General features: G+C 39.4%; 1 protein-coding gene across 5 annotated transcripts in view; it reads right to left on the bottom strand.

Moving 5' to 3' along the window:
- Positions 1–23559, bottom strand: part of APAF1 (apoptotic peptidase activating factor 1) — a 50550-nt gene that overhangs the window by 13154 nt on the left and 13837 nt on the right. For 2 of the 5 annotated variants that reach the window (XM_029078911.2, XM_029078910.2), the window contains 13 exons: positions 22810–22922; positions 20887–21018; positions 17610–17848; positions 16268–16435; positions 14951–15082; positions 11478–11591; positions 10624–10808; positions 8760–8886; positions 6479–6604; positions 6187–6318; positions 3651–3776; positions 2413–2571; positions 419–547 (listed from right to left, as the gene is read on the bottom strand). In XM_029078911.2, the coding sequence (XP_028934744.1) occupies positions 419–547; positions 2413–2571; positions 3651–3776; positions 6187–6318; positions 6479–6604; positions 8760–8886; positions 10624–10808; positions 11478–11591; positions 14951–15082; positions 16268–16435; positions 17610–17848; positions 20887–21018; positions 22810–22922 (1882 nt within the window). Of the gene's footprint in view, positions 1–23; positions 214–418; positions 548–2412; positions 2572–2918; positions 3093–3650; positions 3777–6186; positions 6319–6478; positions 6605–8759; positions 8887–10623; positions 10809–11477; positions 11592–14950; positions 15083–16267; positions 16436–17609; positions 17849–20886; positions 21019–22809; positions 22923–23559 lie in introns of those variants that run through there. The other 3 variants (XR_005660759.1, XR_005660760.1, XM_029078914.2) reach the window with 3 other exon arrangements.

The following is a 23559-nucleotide window of genomic DNA, read 5'->3' as shown; positions in this document are numbered from 1 at the left end:
CCTGACTTGCTTGGGAATCTTACCTTAATACTAACAAGATACTCCCCGACAAAAATCACTGGAAATGATCTACAGGTAGAGGGATGGCCCTAGTCTCCTCTTCCGGTTGTTCCAGTGGTCAGTGAGGGTACATCACAAACTTATTATTACTTAATGAATGTCTTGTTCACTTGGAATAGTTGTATTGTTAATGCCAGGTGAATCAGTCCATAACTTAAAAAAATTAGAGTTTTAAATAGTCATTAGAGGTTGTTAAAACAATCCAATTGCCTCGCTTTTCAACACTCAAAACCATCATTTACTAGCTATCACATTCTTCACTACTTTAGCAATGAGTATACATTCTCTCGAGTTAACACGTGTTGTCCCCATCCCGTATGCCACAAGATAACACAGTTTACTGAATTTGACTACTTACCTCCACACAGTAATGTGACAGGGCAACTACTGCCAAGTGGCTGCACGGATAGAAGTCACAGTATTGTATGGTGCTGTGATGGCTTGTTTGGATTTCTGCTGACAGGCCACTAGTTTTCACATCGAAAAGCTGTGGATTTATGGTATAGATAAAAATCAATGCACAAAGCTTAAAACTTTTGAGGTTAAACCCAAGCAGAACCTAAATTATAAGTACAAACCTGCATTATATTAAATACAAATTTTTACCAACTAGTAGCTACATTTTTTTTAGTAGTTGCAGTTATAAAATGTGGGAAAGCAACTTTAAAATACATTGTTTATGCAACTCCTTATAAAATGTTCTGTAAAAAGAATAAGTCAACTCCTTATAAAATGTCTGGTAAAAATAATAAGCCTTTTTCTCCCAAGTAAGTTAATACCTGGTGGAGTTGTTAATAGTAGTGATAATAATGATGATAAATAGGCACTTGGGGAGACCACTATTCATTGCAACAATATATGAAGTCTTCATTAAACAGTCTTACCCAGGAATGGTTAATGTGCTTCCCAAAGCCTGTTACTAGAAGAGAGTAACAAGGCATTGGAAGAATGCTCAATCTTATTTATGCAAACATATCCTAAGAACCTCATAAGAAAAGGCCTATTGAGTTGATAATGCGAGAGAAAACTCCATCACGGGGGAAGTTGTTTATAGTCACATTATGACCTGTGCTTATGTCTGATAGAAACCACACAGCAGGAACTCATTCATCAACTTAAGTATAGCCGACAGGAATAAAGACAAATTAACCCTTCAAAGGGACCATGCCTGACATGCTTAAATTAAAACAACATCTGATCTTGAAAGGCCCTACTCTAAGTGATCTCTGCTTATCGTGAATATGTTTTCCTGCCCTTGCTGTAGCTCAGATTCCACTGAGCACTGTCATGACAAAGTACACAATAGGAGAGTACACTGAATGGCACATAGTAAGCACTTAAATATCATTATTATTATTACTGTAAGCATGTATGGAACTAATCACGGGGTGGACTAGCCACAAACCTAGAAGACCCCTGCAAATGATTTTAGGGTACCTCCACTGAGTAGAGGAAATCAGGTCAGGTCAGGCAGAGAAAGGCAAATGATAACTGAAAAGATTCACCGAACAGATGGGCTTTTTTAAAATTAGTTTTTGAAAGTGGTAAGAGATGAAGCTTGGTGACTGCTGCGAAGGTTGCACCAATTATCTGAGGGGCTAGAAGAAAGGTCTGACCATAGGAGTGGGCTAGCCCACAGGGAACAGGTGGGAGGAAATACAAATGGATGTGTAGCCAAAGGAGATGATAACCAGCACTTTGAAAGTAAAATAGAGGAGCTTTATTTAATTCAAGATGGAAAGGGAGGGAAATTCAGTGTACAGATTTGAGAAGCAGGAGAACATTGTGTGCTGTTCCAAATTCGCCTTCCAATCAATTTCCCTTAAACACATCTTTTAAAATCTTCAAAAACACTTCTGCAACAGCAGTTTTGTCATTCTTTGATGCATACAAGGTTAAAGAAAATTAATTCAGTACCAAGAAAAATATTCATTTTTTTTCCTCCCTAACTAAAACATCTTAAACGTCAGACCATGGTACTAGCTGCTACATAGCTCCTATAAAACCATCAATGATCCTTCAGAAAAATTAGACATTTGTTTCTATAAACAACTCATTATTTAATTTTTCTCCCCCAAGGACCTCAACTCCTCTAAAGAAGGTAAAAGGCATGCATCTCCAAGTTATCTAGCTTCCAAGGATATATAAAAAAATCACGTTTAGTCCAGCTGTCAATATAATTCTTGATGACTTCAATAGTCATACACAGATTCAAGGAAACACTGTATGAAGTAGGGCATCAGGGTAATCAAAAAAAGGTCTCAGTTATGTTACATATTTTTCCTCTCAAAACTATATACTATCAAAAATGTGCAGGCTCGCAAAAAAGATCACTTTAAAAGCAGCACTTACAAAAATCATGTTTTTGGCTGTCACCATTATTGTGGCACCATCAGTTGTCCACGAACAACACTTCACCAAAACTTCCACATCTTCCTCATGTTCTGAAGTTTGAAAAAACTTACTCACATCGATGCTTTTCCACTCATTTGCTGAAGCCACTTTCCAAAGCTTTAACAAAAAAAATAGGGAAAATTATCATCACATCAAACCTCTAGAATGACCACAAGTCATCCCACCCCACTGCATAAATTAATTTAATGAATTACCATATTTTCGAGGGAAGTCCTTAGTATCCAGCCAGAACACAAAAATCAAAACTAAAAACCTCTGAATTTTTGAAGCCTGTTCCCTCCTCTTCATGCTACACCGGGATGTGCGGGGGAACACTTAGGAGTGGAATTCCAATTTGTGGATCAACGTGCCCCCTGCCTATTTAAGACTACTGAGGCCTTCCAGCAGCACTCTTTCCTCAAATACACCTTTGGACCCTGTCGAGGGAGACCAGTCTCCCCTACCTTTTATGGACTCTTCAAAGCTGCAACAGCTCCAGAAAAGCAGGAATCCAAAACGGTATCTGACGAAGTGACAAAAGAAGCCTTGCGGCTTCAAATATGCAGAAACCGGCCAGGGCTGCACATTTTATTTCCCTCTAGCCTTTCCTCTCTCATCCAGTCACGCAGGTGCCCCAGCTGTTTGGGTGAAGAGTAATTTGTATACCCAGTTACAAACCTTCCCTCTCTTAACCATGGCCAATTTACTAAAAATGAAAAACGGGAGAGTCTCAGCAACCAAATATGTATATAGCTTTCAATAGATAACGTTCTTTTGTTATCCTGGCTGTCAACACTTGGAGTATCAAGAGTTCCTAAATACAGAACATGAGGCTGGACGAACCACTGCTCTGGCCCCAAATTGGCAATTCTTTATGTATCTCTCTCAGAATCTCAGGCTTATTACAGTGCTTGGCACACAGTAAGCACTTAAATAGCACAGGTATTTATCATTATTGTTAATGCAAGAGTAAAGACCACCTATGTGTTTAAATATGTAAAAAATATACAATTAGGGAACGTATAAGATTCTAAATTATTCCTGGAAATTTACTAAAGGACTATTAAGACATGCTCTTGAGCAGGGACTTTACAAAAGATATGAGAGCTCAGAACAGATTACTGTAGAGAAATAAACCGATGATAATTTTATTGAAAATATTTATCAAGCTATTTTAAGAAAATATAAAAGTATACCTTTAATGTCCCATCTGCTGAACAACTAGCCAAATACTTATCATCTGGGGAAAACTTGCAGTGGTTGACTGAATCTGAATGACCAAACATTGTATTCCGACATCCTTTTTGGTTCAAGTCCCAGAGCTTCATTAGAGGGGAAAAGAAGAAAAAAAAAAACCACTAAAGAAAGGGAAAAATGATCATTCAGAACTCTCACCTCACCCTTTAATCACTAAGTGTCCTGCTTAATATTTCAGAGCACAATAAAGGTCCTGAAATCATAAAATAGGAGAGGAACCCCAGGCCAGGGGAATGCTCGTGATTGGCAGTTCAATCCACGGAGTGTCCAGTTGATGGAGTGGCCAAACATGGTACTCTGATAGAATAATTTAGAAAGGCCATTCCCTTGTTTCTGAGTTCAGATTTTAATACTGTGAAACTTCAAAAACAGTGTGTTACCCACACATTTTTTCCAAGTCTAAATACTTGGAATGAAGACTGAAAAGAAATGGTAAAACAGATGGGAGGCACATCAACAGGTTCATTATAAATGCACTGATCTCATTTTAGTCAATCCTATTAAAGTATGACTGGTTATAACCTCCTGGAGGACAGGGCTGTGTCTTTTACTTATATTACCTGATGCCAAGCACCCATCTCAGGGCTCTTCACCTTGTAAAAGTACAATAAATACACTTGATCATTATTGATGAAGCAACTTGCTGACAGAAGAAATAATAACTAGAAATATATGATGCTGTACGTGGCAGTTTAATATGTTCTAAGTAACCCTTTACACTGCACGTGCTAAGATGACGCCTGCCGCCCAACTGTTCTTACCACCACCTGTGGTTATCGGGATGATCCGAGGGCCAAACTCTGGAAATTTGCTGCATTTGGGTCCCCCAGCCTGGGACTACTTGGTAACATTCTACATTCTTTTTAAGTAATAATAACGTTGGCACTTGTTAAGCGCTTACTACGTGCAGAGCACTGTTCTAAGAGCTGGGGTAGATACAGGGTAATGAGGTTGTCCCACGTGAGACTAAAATCTTAATCCCCATTTTACAAATGAGGGAACTGAGGTTCAGAGAAGTTCAGTGACTTGCCCACAGTCACACAGCTGACAAGTGGCAGACTCGGGATTTGAGTCCATGACCTCTGACTCCCAAGCCCGGGCTCTTTCCCCTGAGCCACATGGCTTCTCTAAAGCAAGAGACTTAATGCCGACGGGCAAGAAAAGACAGGGGAGGATAGGTTTCAGGCAGGACAAAGGCGAGGTAGGGAGGTCTAGAACCAGAGGTCAAAGCTGTATGTGGAGAAGGCACGATCCCTGGAGATCCCTGGATCATGGTGTCACGGCTTTTGCAATTAATCCATCATTGTGGTGGGGCGCTCAATAGCTAAGGAGTGTCAAAAGTGTGAGAAACAGCATGGCTTAGTGGAAAGAGCACAGGCTTGGGAATCAGAGGACCTGGGTTCTAGTCCCATCTGTCTGCTGTGTAACCTTGGGCAAGCCACTTAACTTCTCTGTGCCTCAGGCACCTCATTTGTAAAATGCGGATGAAGACTGTGAGCCCCGCATGGGACAACTTGATTACCTTGAATCTACCCCAGCACTTGGCACAGAGTAAGCGCTTAATACTATTATTATTATTATTATTAATAAAAGTTACAAGAAAAGTTACAATTTTTAACTTATAAGACTTTAGCTTACAATAGCATATTCTACATAATTTTACAATGAAGAATTACTCCTAATGAAAAACAAAGGAAATCTTCATGGTTTTTTGCTTTGCTTTTTCCCACATCTGAGATTCTCCCTGCACCTGGCTTTAAACAGAATATTCAAGCACTGGGTCTCCAAACCCTCTTGTTAGCAGAGGCCACAGTCAGCAGCTTCATCTTCCTCAATCCTCATGGATTATTTAAGATTAAAAAATCTTAACGAACATGGGATTCTAAAAGATTATGTTTTTCTAACATTCCTCCTAGCAGGTCTAACACATCTACAACTTCATCAACTAGTTTCATAGAATTAGGGTATAAATTCAGTACTGAATCTATATGAATTAAAAATAATACCACGATAAACAGTATTTGTGCATCTATTGGGTGTCGAACACAATCCTAGACACCAATAGGCTGATTCATCGATAAGTGTCAAGTTCATCTGTTGAACTCTTACAAGGTCCAGAGCTCTGACATAGGTGCTGGGGATCATGGAGTAGAAATAAAAGATAGCCCTGCCGTCAAGGAGGTTACAATCTAAGAGATGACCTGTCCTTAATAGGATTGACTAAAATGAGATCGATGAGGATGTTTCTGAGGGAGTGGGGAGATAAACATAAACCAAAGCTTGTATAATTGTTAAAATTCTGAGTACAGATATGGACAGAAGTAAATGATAAATACACATTGGAATGTGTAGAAAGAGTACTCTGGTGCCTGAGGAGTTGGCAGAGGGGGAAGATATCAAATGGGGGGTATGAAAAAGAGCTTCATTATACACTGCTAAATTGGCCTATAAAAATTTCTTACCACTCATACTTACTTTGAGGAACTGGTCATTGGAACAGGTGGCTAACAAAGGGTGACTGGATGTGTTGGAGAATTGGCAGAAGTTGACCTGCTCTGTATGCTCCTCATAAGTATGAACTAGTTTCCCTGTCTGCGAATTCCAAACCTTAATAGAATAGACAAAATGCACCAAGTCGGAGAGTTAAGGGTAGAAACCATGATACTTCATTCCAGTTACTAGTACCAGCCACTACTACTGAATAGAAGAGAACCCACAAAATAAAAATGTGGATATTTATAGTTTCAGGAGTTCAACATTGGCCTACCTTCACTTTTTTATCGGTCGAACAGGTTGCTACAAATTTGTCATCCGGAGAGAATGCACAACAAAGCACTTCATCTTCATGGGCCTTGATTTCCAGAAGTTTCTCACCAGTTTCAGCTTTAAATACCTGTGCAAGCAACAACAAAATACTCTCAACTATTCCTGTATTTAAGTCATAAGAACACGAATAGCCTTTCAATGATTGTCAATGAGGCTCTGAGGATATTTTCATGATAAGTGCGTTTCAAAAGTTTCAATATCGAATCTCAGAGTTGAGAGAGACCTTGATGATCATCTGGTCGAGGCAAATGAATACTTAAACCACCAAGGCATTCACAAATGAGACACAGTTGCCCGATTATCTTTCATAATTCTTCCCTCCATTACTCCTCTTAACTATCCTTCTTGCTTCCAAATTCCTGACATTTAATTACCTCCTTGTATTTAAATCCCTTCAAGTTTTTTCACTTCTTCCTTCAGGTCTCTAACGTGTTCTTTATTAGAAATAATGCAATCATTCTACTAGATTAAATATAATTATTATAATAGTGATATGTGTCTCAGCATCCTACTGGCTAAATGAATAAAAATCATTTTATTATGATAGTATCACAGATTATAACAATATAGATCATCCATGCCTCACATACCATGATTGGCTAGTGAATAAAAATCAACTTCACAAAGGTCTTCAAATAGTAAATGGGATTATTTATCTAATCTCAGTTTGTGAAAAACTGGAAAATATTCTCCATTAACATCAACGATTTTTTAAAAATCCACCTCCAGAATAGCAGAACACTGAGAAAAGGCAATAGTACTGAAATACAGCTTTTGATTTTCTCAAAGGTTTACTGTGTTTTTAGTTTTAGATCAAAGCAGCAGCACATGCTTTAGGTTTTCAGGCAGCTGTTCAGAAAAATAATTCCACAGAATCAACCCAGCAGTGGCAGAGTTAATTTCACATAAGCATGGAAGCATATCACAATAACCAAAACGATGCCAGATGGACAAACAGGATAAAAATCCACCAATATATTTTCTCAACTGGATATCAGAGTTTCACAACACCCAACAAACAATACTAGTCATGTTTGTTTAACAGGCCTGGAGAGAAGCCTGGAGAGAATGCCGTCAGAAACTAAGTCACATTTGTAATTTAGCAATTAGGGTCCCAGTTGCCAATGTTCAAAGGGACAGAATTTCTTTTGGGGTAAAAAACAAAAAACAACAACAAAAAAAAGTACACAAAAAGCTCTGCCCTTCCCTTTGGCAGCCTGGACTATTCTGCCCAGCTGGAAGACTGGCTGGTGGGCTGCGGGCATTCTCTGAGGGTCAGTGGATTACCTCTAGGCAGACCGCTGGTAGATTTACAATCCAATCACATCTCCCCTCAGCTCCTATCCACTTCATGCACTTTCCTAACCATATTTTCCCCATTTCATTAGCATCATTTAATGACTTTTAAGTCATTGCTCTATTTCTGATGCTGCCATTTTGAAGTAATTATATGGCAAAGGCTTATCACAGTTCCAAGTTAATTTTTTAAAAAACACAGAGCCTGCCTAAAAGGAGTTTCCAAACTAACAAAAAAGTAATGGAAGGAGGCATACATTTTTATCATGCAGGAAATATTGGGAAATGTGAAAAATATCTTATTTATCTTGCTAGGTTTTCTTTCATTTATTTGTTCTCCCTAGCCGATCTCAGCCTGATAAATACAGTTAATATAGGGGATTTGAGCTATTTCCAGAAAATTTTGGTTTTTACAAAGCACCTAAGCAAAATAGAACACAATGCGCTTCAGGTGGAAATTTCAAAATAATATTTCAGACAGACCAAATGGTCATAGTGGAAATAAAATATCACCTGTCAAAAATGTCTTTGTGCAACCCTATCAAAATAAAAAATATTGACCTACATACTTACATACCCTTCTGAACAAAATGATGTCAAGAAAAGGTAAATTATCAAAACAGTGTTAATCTTAACTGATGAATGAATCATATAATCACATGGACATCTGGAAGGACCTCCAAAGGTCATCAAAAAGTCCAACTTCATCTTATACGTAGGAGAGGCACATTTCACATGGTGCCTCTCATCCATTCTTAATGTTTGGGAAGAGTATTTTAAAAGCTTGTAATGGTAATGTAACCAAGAAATATAATTAAAATATTAATTCCTCTGTGATTTCCAGTCATCCATTCTCTTGGCTTTTAGAATAAAATATGAACTGGACAATGTCTTAGTTTTTGCTTTCAAACAGCTATTGGTTTTACCTGTACGGTTTTATCAGCTCCACAAGAAGCTATTCTCTGGCCATCCTCAGAGAAGCAGGCATGGTAAACAGCATCTGTATGTGGGCGGACAACCAAGCGGGAGAGGTTCTTGATGTTTTTTTTGTTTCTATATATATACACACACACACACACAAGGGGAAAATGAATACCAATCTAATAAATGGAAGTACGTTCTTACGATAATAACCATTTTAAGAATATTAACTCTCAAAATACAGTCAATATTTTACAGAAGTGTACATTTCTTCTATTAAAACTTTTCATAAATCTGAGCTATCAAAACATGAATCAAAGGAATAAAAATCTCAACTGTACAATCTGAATTTTCCTGTATAATGCTTGGTCCTATTAAGTATATTGCTAAAAGCACGAATGTCAACTGGTGGAAAAGCAAGCAAAATATATTTCAGCAAAAGCTGTTAGACCATTTTGTTATCTTATGATCCCTTTATTCAAATATGACAGCAGTAAATGAGAACTTGCAAACCCTTAAAAAATTTGTATAAGCTCCTCTTCTTCTAAAAGTACTCAACTAATCCAAGAACTAAAAGTTAGTTTCTTTTTTAAATAAAAGATGACTCCATGCCTACGAGCATTAAAATGCAGAGCACTTAATGTTTTTCTCTATCTGCAATTCATAATGGAAAGAAAAAACCCAGCTACTTTTCATGTACCTCTAAGCAACTGAACAGGTAGTTCATATACAGTTGAAATGGATATATTTCAGGTATACAGATTGTTTTCTTTTGTAGACTGAAAAGTATAGAAATGATCTGTATTGATGGGGTAAACAGGTGCTAGAATATAACATTAATTTTGATAACTTTAAAACTTCCTTCAAATTCTGATTATAACGTCTGGTGTACCTGTTATGTTTTTGTGTGTGCACACTCCGGTGTAATCATTTGACCCTCCATTAAACTGTGCATTGAAACAGCGGGAGGCAGTTAGCATATCTTGACTGGTCACATCCCACTTTCCCATGAGAACAGAAGTCAAAGGAAAATGCAAGGAAATGGGAAAGGTGACCGATCTAACTTCAACACGTAAGAAACAAAGAATCCATCTCTGGAGATCTAAAACATTGCTTTCAATGATGGAAATTAAAGCAAATATCAAATACGGTTTCTCCTTTCTGCCATTTCCAGAGAAGCACTGTGACTAGTGGAAAGGGCATAGGACTGGGAGTCAGAAGACCTGGATTTTAGTATTGGCTCCATTTTCCTGCTGTGTGACCTCAGACAAGTCACTTAACATCTCTGTGTTTCAGTGTAAACCAGGCACGTGTAATCCCTTAAATGAGGATAAAATACCTACGCTCCCTTCCTCTTCCACTGAGTCCGACACAGGACGGCATCACTGGATTGTATCTAACCCAGCACTTAATAAATACCACAAACATTACTATTATGTAAAGAGTTGAGACTCCTTCAGACATGAAAAAAAAAGTTACATAGCAGGAAGCAACTAAATAAACAGCAGGGTGTATAATTTTATGACAACAAATTATCATTACCTTCCTCCTCTATTTCAGGCTATTTCTAATAAGTGGTTTACGTAAGCCCTTCTACAAAAGAAAACTCTTAAACAACTTAGCATTTGTATTTCAAGGGACCAGGAGATTTGTCCGCTGGTTACCTTCACTAGCAACTCCTAGTGAAGTTAGGAGTTACTAACTTTAATTACATGCAAATTACTTACTTCTGTAACATGCTCTTTTAATAGTTCGGAAACTTGGCAAAAATTAGAGCCATCACACATTCCTGAGCCTCTAACGCTTAAGATGAATTTGTTCAATGCAAGAAAAACATCCACCCAACTATAACTCCCTACCCCTACTTACATCCATTCCAGGTAAAGCATTCCTTTATCAACCTCTTGCTTGGCCCGTAATTTGGCTTGTCGATACACTTCAGAAGTTTCAGGTTCACAGAGTCCTAGTTGTACAATGTTAGGAAATGGCTGCCTTCCTAGAAGATGTCCATTTAAAGACAAAAACTCCTGAAAATTCTCACAGACGGTGCAATCCTGTGTTTAAATTGACAGCTCTTAGTACACAGCCAGATCTAAAACGACATTTCTCAAAAAGGCTCCAAAATCTAATCATAGACTTAAATGAAATATGCTGCCTCCAAATTAAAACTGAATTAACTATCAACAAATATGGTGATCTATATTATTCTTACTTTTAAAACATGCATTAAATTTCCTTGTTGCAAGTACCCAAATAAGGTTCTATGCTACTGTTCCAACATATCTTTTGATCTGAAATCCACTGGTTCTATTCCTCCCCCAGTACAAAAACATATAAAGCAAAAAGGCAAGCAGAGGATATTGGTTAGAAGAAAAAAGATGCATAAGATCCCCACTGTAACAAATTATCAATGATCAATGGCTTAATTATCTACATCCATCAATCAAATGGATTATTTAACCCTAATCCTAAACCAAAGCATAACCCTAGCTCACGTATGCAATTTTTCAGGAATTAATTTGATCAATGATAAGATTTTCTTGACAGTTGGGAGGGTTTTTTTGGGTGCAGGCAGGGAGAGTTGACAATACTCCATGGAGCCATAAAATCTGCTCAAAGAATATCAAGTTTTCCTGCATTCTATTTCTTTCTATTGCTGAACTAGTCCAAATATACAAATGGGCTTTCCTTAGAGAGCCTAATTTTCTTTCGAACACCCATACCTTCTCATCCAATATATGGCTATATTCTGCAAACTCATGAATCAGATGAGCAGGTCCTACCAGCTCCGTTTTTGATTTAATCCAATCCAGGGAAAACATGAGAGCACAAAGTTCCTGAGGAAAAAAAAAGGAAGGAGAGAGGAGGGTTTGAGAGAGAGGAAATTGCTTTCTACCTTTTCTACCTACTGCTTTTAAAAAGTTGATGGTCCAAGCTAGTATTCCTGTTTGACAAATGAAAATTATAATCACTATAAAGACACAGCAAGAGAAAATAAATAGCTCTAAATGTGTAGTAAAAAATTAAATTTGGCCAATAACAAATATCACAATCTTTGGAGAAAGCCATGTTTTGTAGCAAGTTATGAAATCTAGGATACAGTGGTATCTAGAAAATGATGATTCTCACACTATGAATTCAACAAAATGCAATTAAATTTAAGCAATTAAATGAAAAAATCAAATCCAAATTTATTAATCTCAACTTTGAAATGAATCCCTTCCCTTCTATCTATTGAACTTCCATCCCATTTATTGAACACTTGCTGTGTTGGAGAACACTATTCTAAGTGCTTGGGGAAGTACAATACAACAGAGTTGGTAGACACAGTCTCTGCCCACAAGGATCTTACTGACTAGGAGAGACAGACACTACAATAAATTACACATAAGGGAAATGGCAGAGTATAAGGTTACCTACATAAATGCTGAGGGTGGGGAGAAGCAGTGTGGTCTAGTGGAAAGCGCCTGGTCCTGGAGTCAAGAAACCTGGATTCTAATCTCAGCTCTCCCATTTACCTGCAGGGTGACCTTGGGTAATACACTTAACTTCTCTGCGCCTCAATTTCCTCATTTGCAAACTGGGGATTCAATACCTGCTCTCCCTCCCTCACCTACGAGTACCATCTGGGACAGGGACTTTGTCCAACCTGATTATCCTGTATCTACCCCATTGCTTGGCATGTAGTAAACACTTAAATACCACAATTAAAATTAACATCAAGTGCTTCAGGGATATATATCTGAGTGCATAGGCACTTCATCAGGGCAGAACCTCCAACTTGAATTTATCAATCAGTAGCATTTCTTAAGTGCTTACTGTGTGCAGAGCACTATACTAAGTGGTTTGGAGAGTAAAATAGAGTAAGTAGATGTAATTCCTGTCCTCAAAGTGTAATTTATTGAGTGCTATTTATTTACTGAGGGGAAAAGTACTATACTGAACAATATTTTTTTTACAGAAAATTCTAAGCTTCTCCTGTTTATAATAGAAACATTAGACTTATGCCTTCGCAGAGAATCCAGAAACATTACCTACATTCCACTCTCCATACAATCTGGAGATATACAAAACACCATTTGCTGATATACCGGAGATGGGTACAGCCCCGCCTTGGCTATTATTTTCAATCACTGCGGGAAAATCAATCTCCTCTTCAGTTCCTCCTGCCTTTGTACCACTCTGTTCTCATTCTCTCCGGTTCTACTCAGTTTTCAATTGATTAAACCCCTCCGGATCCCTGATCTGGCCTTTCCAGACCTCTAATCTGGCCATTCCCCCACTTGTCTCCTCATGACAGCTTTCCACAGAAATTTTGTTAACCAGTAATGTCCGAGATGCCCTAGTCAAGTCACAGGTTGGCAGTGAAAGAAGGCCAGTCAGTCAGTCAATCGTATTTATTGAACGCTTCCTGGGCGCAGACCTTTGTACTAAGCACTTGGGAAAGTACTGTATAGATGTACATATCTATTATTCCATTTATTTTATGAATGAGGTGTATATATCTGTAATTCTATTTATTTATTTTAATCTACTGATGCCTGTCTACTTGCTTTGTTGTCTGTCTCTCCCCTTCTAGACTGTGAGCCCCTTGTTGGGTAGGGATTGTCTTTGTTGCCGAACTGTACTTTCCAAGCGCTTAGAACAGTGCTCTGCACACAGTAAGCGCTCAATAACTACGACTGAATGAAGTCACATTCCCAGCCCGCAATGAGCTTACCCTCTAGAAGGGGAGACAGACATTAATATAAATAAATTGCAGATACGTACATAAAAAGAAAATTCTGTCTAGATGCCGGGCTTCCAGCCTCACTTCCTTTTTCCAAGACGCACAGGGTTGGCTAGGTTTGACCCAACTGCCTCGTTGTCACCACTCAGTCCTCCAGCTCTGACCTCTACCATCCCCAGCCATAAGCACCCAGGCTCCATGCTCTCAGCAACTGTCCTCTCCCCCCAGCCCCCGCAGTTGCTCCAGGCCACCCAGTCCCCAAGAAGTGTTAGTCCCTATTGCAGGGACTGACATCTCTAGTCCCCTTTCTCCTCTCACCCCCACGGCAGATGCAAGTGGCTGAGGTTGATACTGTCCCTGGTCTCCACGGTAACAGTGCTGGCTGCTCTGCTACACACTGACAACGGAGGCGAGCGCTAGGCTCTATTTGCCAGGAAACTAGAGGAGATATGCAGTGGGGAAGAGGCTAGAGAGGAGACAGCGAAGGCAAGAGCTAGCCAGAGTGGTGAGAGGGAGGCAGCAGGATCAATCTGAGGATCTCCCGGCATCTTGAGGCAAAGAGGCGGGACTGAGACAGAGCCCACCACTGGGAGGGTTTCAGTCAAGATCCCTTTAACATTTTCCTGTGGGATGCATCACCGTCACTGGTTTGAAAAAAATAAATAAATCAATACAAGAGGGGAAAGTGTTGAAGGGCGCTGGGAAGACACAGATGGAAAAGCGGAGTCTGGGGTGCAGAGGAGTCAGAAAAATCCCTAAGAATAGTAGAGGAGAAAGAATGAGGGAGGGAGATGGAGGAGAGGTACCTACAATGTAATTTTTATTTTCCTGCAGAACTCAATTATTTCTGAGCTAGATCTGAAACAGAACATAGCTGTTTGCATTTTGCCTTGGCAAAGAGTATTTTTCTCTCCTTCACACTGGTGCCCTTCGACTTTATTCCATGTGGGATAAATGTTCATGATCTAACAAAAGACTCTCCTTAAGGTGAATCTTCAGGAAATATTTCTGGGCAAGTGAATATAGCTACACTGAGGTTCCTGAACTGCAGGTGGCTCTCTATTGGGAAACCAAAGCAGTTCCACAAAATTTGTCTTTCCACACCACCCAGTGATTGGCTAGAAAAATACATGATACTACGGGATCAGAAAAAAAAAAAAGAAGAATGTACATTTTTCTACCCCCTCTTCTCAACGTTTAATGTGAAACAGAGTGACTACAAAGGAAAATACACACACACAGACACACACGAATCTCCTTCTGCTGGTGAGAAGGGAATACACTGCTCATTGTGGAAATGTTATATCTCAGGTGACTTCAGTACCATTCAAAACCATATCACCCACAAAAAGGCAAAAATGCTTCTCAGTGATCTATGACAAATGGAATCTAATGATCTGATAAAAAAAATACAAATATTGGACATATTGAAAATGGAAACCATGATGCAGGTCAAATTGAACTTACTTTATGCATATTGGCACTTGCCATGTGATAGGCCAGAAAGTTGTACCAATACATACAGTCGTCCTGATCTGGAGATAGGGTGCGTAACTGGTAATATTTCTGATATTGATTGACTATCTTTTTATGCAGCTCCTGTAAGTAAAACAAAAATGTTTTCAGTAGATGAACAGCAAATCATATTCTACTCCAACAAATTTCAAGTAGTTTCTCTTTACAAAAGCAGTGGGCTTAACAAAGGAAATTTTGTCTGAGCAGAATTATCATTCTTCTCTGGTGAACCAAACAAGCATCTGAAAGGGTGTGTATGGAAAATTACTCTGGTCAGGAATTTGTTCCAGTAGTTTGTACAAATAAAGTCAGGCAGGTAGAAGTGAATACAACTTGAAGTAAAAGATATCTATACAACTTATGATTCACTGCCCTGAAAAGGTATGTCAGGCTATACTGTCTCGATGGTACTAATGGCAATGTTACTTTAAAAATGCAAAGTAGTGTTAAATTTTGAGTTTTTCGTTACAATTAATTGCGAGCATTAGACACAAATGCCCCCTCAACTCCACCTGACATTCACTTCTACTCTTTCACTCTTCTCATCCATCTCGAGATCCATCTGCTTTGAAAAAAATTTACCCCCCCATCCTGTGCCTCTACTCCCCACTTTGTCATCTTTTAAAAACACTTTGTTTAAAGTGTTTTAAAAACACTTTCTCTGAATGCCATCTTCCACTATCATTCTGATGGCCCCTTCCCCTCTGCCTTCAATCAATCAACCAATCATGTTTTTTGAGCACTTACTGTATGTACTCTATATGCCTGCCACTAAGTAAACCACTATATATCAACACCTGAAATTCCAAATGCAGTTCTGGAAGCCATATCCTAAAGTGAGCATAAGAGATCTGAGAGAGGACATGACTGAAGTCTATGAAATCATGTTGAATGAGGCAGTGTGACCACGTAATTAACTTTCACCAAATCCCAAACCACTTGGACACTGCTGATGCTTGAGGGTAACATGTTCATGACAAAAGAAAATATCAGGTAAGGAATTCATTTTCTCAGGAACTTGTATGGGCAGAAAAGGTTCCAAAAGGATTTATGAAAATTAATGGGTAATAGTGTCACTGATAACTCATAACCTGAATCCAGCAACCCCTGAGGTCAGGTCTGAAAGCCAATGCCTGCTGGAATAATTGGGCTGCCCTTAGAGGTGTGAAGAAAAACAGACTGGACTGGGGCCTAAACATTGAGAACCATCACAACAGCTCGAGCCCCAAGACAAAATTGTTTAAAAAATATTCCCTTAAATTCAAGTACCTGAAGTTGACTGCGATTTTTCTCTGTAAGAAAGTCAACTTGAAGATCATGTAAATAATAATGAAATGTCTTTCCATTGCGATCACAAAACAGGAGAGATTTATTGACAAATTCTTGTAGTATGTCTTCAACTTCTTCAGTCTCCATTTCCCAGAGAATGCATATCACCTGAAAAGTATTTTAAGCATTTAATGAAAGATACTGAACATACAGGGAACTGCAGAGTCTTCAAGGAGCAAAACATGACTATTTGCATAAAATTCTTGAACTGCTCTGTTAACTCAGACATTCTCATTTGCAAATACAACAGGGATGGGGGACTCATACATTGAAAAATACCATAATTTGCCTGATTACCTTGGCATTTTGGGGGGACGCGTTTAAAGCTGGTTTATTTTGGTGAAGAAGTTGCCCTTAATCTTCCTAGCAATCTCTATTTGCGGCACTGCCACCTAAAAGAGTCTTTGATTGCTGAAGCTGGCTTTCAGGTTTGAACGCGTGTCTAACTCCACCGACGGATCTATGTTAACTCATGAAATTATTTTAGTCTCGTATGTGGTATTAAATCAGGCAACAAGAAGCCGGGATCAGACAGTTTTCACATTATCTCTACCTTGACACCTTCGCCTAAGGGTGATGCATTTCCCACTCTTTAAATTAAAAGTACATAGGCTCCCGTGGAGGGATTTGTTTTCTCAGCTAGCTTCCTGGAGTACCCGAAGCAGCACCACCCAGCAGGATAAGGGAAGAGGGCTTGGGAGGAAGTGGAAAATCCTGTAGGCAGTGAGTCTATCAGGCAGGCCTGCTAGCCTTAAATTCCCCAGGCAGGCTCTGAGGTAGGACTTACTGTTTTGTGCCTGCGGAAACAATCCCGACACATGTCTGTTGGAGTCTGGGGAGCTTTAGATCAGGAGTGACTCTCTCTGCTGAGACCTAGCTTGAAAAAAACCCCCCCAAAACCCCACTCACTCCATGCATGCTGGCTCAAACTGTATGCCCAGAACTGCTGCCCTCACTGTCATACAAAGCAGTCACGGTTTTGGTCTGTTCTGCTCAAGCGACAAAATAAATCAAAGATCATAGGAAGCCGTTTCCTTCCTAGTGCCTGGCCTTGCTCGTACTTTCTTGGAAGCTAAACTGGAACAGAAGGACCAAGAAATGTGCCTTTGCCCCTGTAATCCACCCCAATTCTTGGCCCTGAGTCTTTCTCACCTGCAGTTCGGGTGTCGAAAGGGTCTCCAGGAAACCCTCCTGGGTCTATTTCAATAAAGATTTCAGAAAATAACTTGCAAACACACTTTACCCAAACATTTCAAGAGAGATGGTGTAATCTGGCTGTTACCTTGGTGGGTACTTTAACATCCTTTTGAAGGACAGAAAGATCTTTGTAATAGTCTTTGAATTCTTCTGTGAGCATTTCAACACTTATTGACATGGCTTCATCCAAGGCTTCATAATCATAAGATGACGATTTCCTTATTCTTTTAAACTGCTTATTCTGAAGCTGTCTGAGGTAGTACTCCCAGCGATTGGGAAAATCACGCAATAATGCTCCAATTAAAGATACTACAAGAGGTGAACCTATAATACACAAATCACTGCAAGCATCAATATTTTGAAAAGCAAGCATCTCTGAAAAACTAGCTCACGGGCAGAGAAATTTGTCAGTTCACGTCAGTCATAGTGAAACAAAAGGAATTGGGCACTGCTTCCAATAAAGCACTAGTGCATGTGAGTGATTCACAAATACTCAAGATACAACTATCTTAGGTCATCAAACCTTAACTCAATAAACAAATTTACAACCATTTCAAGAAAAGCAGCATGGCCTACTAAACAGAACACAAACCTGGGAGTCAGAAGGACCTGGGTTCCAATGCCAGCTCTGCCACTTGTCTGCTGTGTGACTTTGGGTAAGTCACTTCACTTCTTGGTGTCTCAGTTCCCTTAACTGCAAAATGGGGATTCAACACCTCTTTTTCCTTCTGCTTAGGTTGTGAGCAGTGCATGGGACAGGAACTGTGTCTGACCTCATTATCTTGTATCTTACAACAGTGCTTGACAAGTAGTAAGTGCTTAAGAAATACCACAACTATTATTACTATTTCAAGATCTAACAACCCATTCCTATCCTCAATGAAATTACTATCATCAACAGTCGTCTTCTATGTACTGTATTGGCCTTTGGGAACACGTTAAAGATGATGATAGAGTCTCTTGATAAGACTGGCAGATGAGCTACGATTTTGAAGTCTCATGAACCAGAGCCAAGGAACTGATTTCAGAGCTAGTGTGTGAACAGTGCCACTCACACTCTCATCCCTGTCGGTCACGTTCCCGCTGGACACAAAATGCAACGATCAATCAGGCAGGCAGGGGTGCAGCACACTTTGAAGGGCACACGAGAATTTTACATACAAGGCCCATTTACAGTCAGATAGACTGTAGCACACAGTCACTGGGGATATGTCATAAAAGAGCACTCTTGGGTAGGATAGCCCCTCTAAGATCCACGACCGTCTTTGCCAGCCACGATGTCCAACTATTTTCAGCATTTCTGCTGGGCCTCTCTACCTCATGGAATGCTCTAGGTGGTTCTTCAGTCAGAAACTTTCCTGACTGACCGCACTGACCAAGCAGCCCTTCCTCTATTTCTGGCTCTTCCACCTCTCCGCCCATTCCAAGACGAGGGGTGAGTTGGACCTTCCAGAAGACAGCGATTTTAATAATTTGGTGAAATCCACAATGCTCCATGTCCAACCAATATCCAGCCCGACCCTCTTGGAAATATTCTACCTAAATTTAAGGCCTGGTCCCTCCCATAGAGGAACTTATTATCTAACAGGGGAGAGCTCAAATAGCACTGCAACTGAAGACACAAATTCACCATAATCTTGGAGCTACCCCATCATTCAGCATAGCAAGCACATACATACACACACAACACAAACACATACTTATAGACATACATATATATGTGCATCTATCTCAAGATGTCTCACTCCAAATATATATACAGTCATTTCTGCCACAAGGCATGCATTTTCACTCTACATTTTGGATGGAATGTGATTGCATAATTAGGGATTGTGCTTACAACAGTATGCTTGTCTGAGTACAACACAATGCAAAAGAAATGGCTGGGCACACGCACAAGAAGTCAGCCATGGCCTGAGTACAAAAACAAAATTCTTCCTTAAAATGAGGTGCTTAGAGAACACACCTCCAGTGTTATGGGACAACCAGCTGAAAATAGAAACTAGCTCTTGGACACAGTTGGGAGATGATTTAATTTTTAAAGTGCCATCTGGTCATTACTTCTTACAAGACTTTAAGTGGTACACCAATATCCTGAGGATATAAAGTAATATTCATTATGCACACAAATGCACTGAAAAAACTGTCTCCTGCCTCTTTTGTCTCACTGAAATAATGCAGATGTGGTTTACTTCCTTAATTCCTGAGACCTGGCATTTGACTTGATGCTTGCCAGGCACATCATAAGCCAAAGGTAAATTAAGTGGGAGGTTAAATTGGGGAAAAGCTACAGAAGATAAAAATAAAGAACTAGTCTCCCATCCTTTCAGCAAGTGCATTAAGTGGATAAATCCTGCAACAATCAAGCTGAGTCTGGCCTATGGCCTAAAGCGATAAGAGAGTAAAAAAACTTGAGAAAAATGAAAGGAAACTTAATTTCCATTGTAAGAGGGGTGCTAAAAGAGTATTTGGAATGAAAATTTACCTTGTGACTGCTATTAATCAATGGTATTGAGTGCTTTTTGTGTGCCGAGCACTGAACTGAGCACATGGAAATGTACGATACAATAAAGTTGGCAGATGGGAGCTTTGGAGACAAACATTAAATTAAATTACAGACAGACATGTATATAAGTGATGTAGGGCTGAGGGAAAGGTGAATATCAAGGTACTTAAGGGTACAGATCCAAGTGAATAAGTGACAAAGAAGAAGGACTTAGGCAGGGAAGTAAGGGCTTGGTCATGGAAGGTCTCTTAGAGGAGAGATGATTTTAGTAAGGCTTTGAAGGTGGGCAAGTAGTTTCAAGCCAGAGGAGGACATGGGCAAAGCGTCGATGACAAGAATGACGAAATTGAATAGACTGGCGTTAGAAGAATGAAGTGTGTGAGCGGGGTTACAATCCGAAATCAATGGGGAAAATCAATCCTGGCCTCGCTGATCTGAATCCTGCTGACTCAACACTTGAGTCAATTCCTCTGCTCCAAGAAACTGCTAGTCAACTTGGGAATTCTTCTTCCCACCCTTTGCTGAAGCTCTGGGATAGTTCAGTATTGAACCACCCCAGCAGGACCAATATGTGCTGACAAGGAACAAGACTGATTGGGGAAAGATGACTTTTGGAAGGGGTTTACGCTTAGCAGGCACAAGAAACTTGGCAAAAAAAATAAATATTTTTAAATTATGAAAAATATGAAATTGAAAACCCAATTCCTGATTTCCTACAAGCTCAGCTATTTCTAAAGAAATGATTTCAGGACAGTACTATCCAAAAAGGCAACTACAGTGCATATGAGGTAGAAATGTGCTTACAAATTTAGAAAATTAAAATTAACTTTCCCCAAAAATAATTGATATAATTTACCTTTACACTCCTGGACAATACTATGAGCTTGTTCTGGAAGGTCTGTCTTTTTCATATTAACAAAAAGGGACAAAATCTCAAGTCCTTTCTCCTTGCCCAACCCACTCTCCACAGGGACAACATATTTTTGACCTACAGAAAAGAAGAAAACAATAATTGCAATGAACATTTCATGAACTTTGTATGCAAGTCATTCTGATTTATGAGTAAAAGCAAATGAAATGTCATTCAAAATAATATTATAACTAGAGGAAAGTCTCCGCTGTAATTTTAGATGAAGATCAGCACCTGTCAGAGACTAGCCTGGGGAACAGGGTGAGGCTGAGCCAAAGTTGTTCTCAACTGATACGGGACCCGATTTGAACCTGTCTGTCCTCTCAGGGCCATTTTAGACCAAGGTTGGGGCACTATTTCTTTAGATGGAATGACAAATCCCAACAGTCTAATGGGAAAAGCCTAAAAGTAAGGTTCAAGCCTCTTGTTGAGATCAGTGGGCTATTCTGGATCAGGACAAGTCTCTACCCCTTGTTGGGAAACAGTCACACAGAATGACATGTATCTGGGCAATATTTGTAGTTATTCAAACTTACCCTGGCTTCCAAAGTGAAAAAGGGTAGAAGAAATCAACAAGAGTCAACCAGAATCTATTAGACTTTTAGTTCTTTGAAGGCAGGAGACATGTCTACCAACTCTATTATAATGCCCTCCCCCAAGGGCTTAATACAGTGCTCTGTACACATTAAGTGCCCAATAAACACCCTAGAATGATTAATTTTTTATGGTAATTGTTAATTGCATACTATGTGCTTAAGGGCTAAGCAACTGGGTAGATACAGATTAATCAAGTTGGACACAGTACCTGTCCCACATGAGGCTCACAGTCCTAATCTCCATTTTACAGATAAGAACTGAGGCACAGATAAATTAAGTGACTTGCCCAAGGTCACACAGCAAACAAGTGGAGGAGCCAGGATTAGAACCCAGGTACTTCTGACTCCCAGGCCCGTGCCTGGATTAACTGGAACAGCAGTTATGGAACAGCAGTGCCCATTAGTTGTAAAATCACTATCAGACGAAGGTTATAATTACTAAGAAAAATAATAAACATTTACATGCCTTCGCAAACTTAGCATGATGCTCTAACATCCCTTGACATTACAAAATGCTTTGGGCCTCTCTAAACACTGAAGAACAATTGATTTCAGCGGAACTGGAAAGGTGTCAGATATGGCTGTTTCCATCCTCTCCCACTTCTGCCAGTCTTTTCATCACCCTATTACATCAAAGAGCTCTTCTCCCCCAATCCCCAGCCATGCCCCACCCAACAGTAAGAGCAACGCAATTCGCTTAGAAACCAGGGAAAAATGACTCTGTAATCTTTTTGTGGAATCAGTCTCAGCTGATCAGTACTGTTTACTGAATGCTTACTGTGTACAGAGCTCTGTACTAGGCACTTGGGATAGCACGATAAAATCAGACATGATCCCTACCCTCAAGGGACTGACATTCTAGCAAGAGGGGAGGGGGACAGATACTAAAATTCCAAATAAGAGAAAGCAATAAGATATAGATATACGTATATAAGTATTTCAGGGGTGAGAGTACAAGTGACTAGTTGATGCTGGCCAATAAAGTCAAATGCAAGATAACCATATAGCACTTTTTTCCAGTGTCAAAGGAATATCCATCCCAAGGCAAAGAATGTAAACAGCAATCGAATGATTAAAAATTCTTATTCTTACTTTATAAATGCACCCATAAGTTAAGGACTTTAACGACAGCCCCCTAAAGGAGATCAGAACTGAATTCTTCCTAATGCACAATTCTCCTCCACCAAACCATATTCCCCTTCCCTTGATATACTAGATGACATTTATTTGGGGAAAATGTCAAAGTGAGGACAAAAAGAATAGTAATCCTTACCCATAACAGAGTCAGTCACACTCTTGTCTCTGCTTGTGAGAAGAACTTGACACTGAATATCAAAAGCTTTTAACACCCAGGAATCCCAGACATCATCCAGGATCAAGAGAGACCTAAATAAAGGGAAAGACTCCAATGAAAGACTGATGGTACTGCATAACTGCCCTTGAAAAGTCTAAAAGCAATAGTATTATTTTTGTAATCCACAAAGGACAATAGAGCAATCTGAGTTCTGATTCTATCATGATCCTTCCTTTCTAACCCTCTTTACTTCCTTTCCTCCGTACTAAAGAGGGGAAAAAAGGGAAATGAAATGTAAATAGGATGAAGCAATCCTGAGGTTTTAAAAAAAAATGAAATATCCAATGGTCAGTATACATCAAAAAACTACAAAGTTCCTACAAAGTTAACTTCAGCAACAGTGACTATTCTAATTCTGTTCTTAATTTCTATTATGAAAAAGGATCTGTTAATGCAACAACTCTGACATTAGCATTGCAAAGGGGATCAATTCCAGCACTTAAATTCATGGGTTACGTGTTCTCCATGAGGTTCTCTGACTACTGATAAAGGGTCAGACAGTGTAGGATAATTGAAACAATATCTAGAAAGTTTCTGAGTCTTCCTTACCTTTTGGAATTTCACCATTGACAGAAGCAGTATGCCATTTCCACTGTTTTAAAACCATCTTCCTTATCTACTGTGGAATCAATGCTATTTGCATAAATGCTCCCCTCGGCCCCAACACTG

This window comes from Ornithorhynchus anatinus, chromosome 14 (assembly GCF_004115215.2).
Source record: "Ornithorhynchus anatinus isolate Pmale09 chromosome 14, mOrnAna1.pri.v4, whole genome shotgun sequence".
Taxonomy (NCBI): domain Eukaryota; kingdom Metazoa; phylum Chordata; class Mammalia; order Monotremata; family Ornithorhynchidae; genus Ornithorhynchus; species Ornithorhynchus anatinus.
Note: the sequence above shows the minus strand (reverse complement) of the source record. Positions and strands in the feature narration are given on the sequence as shown.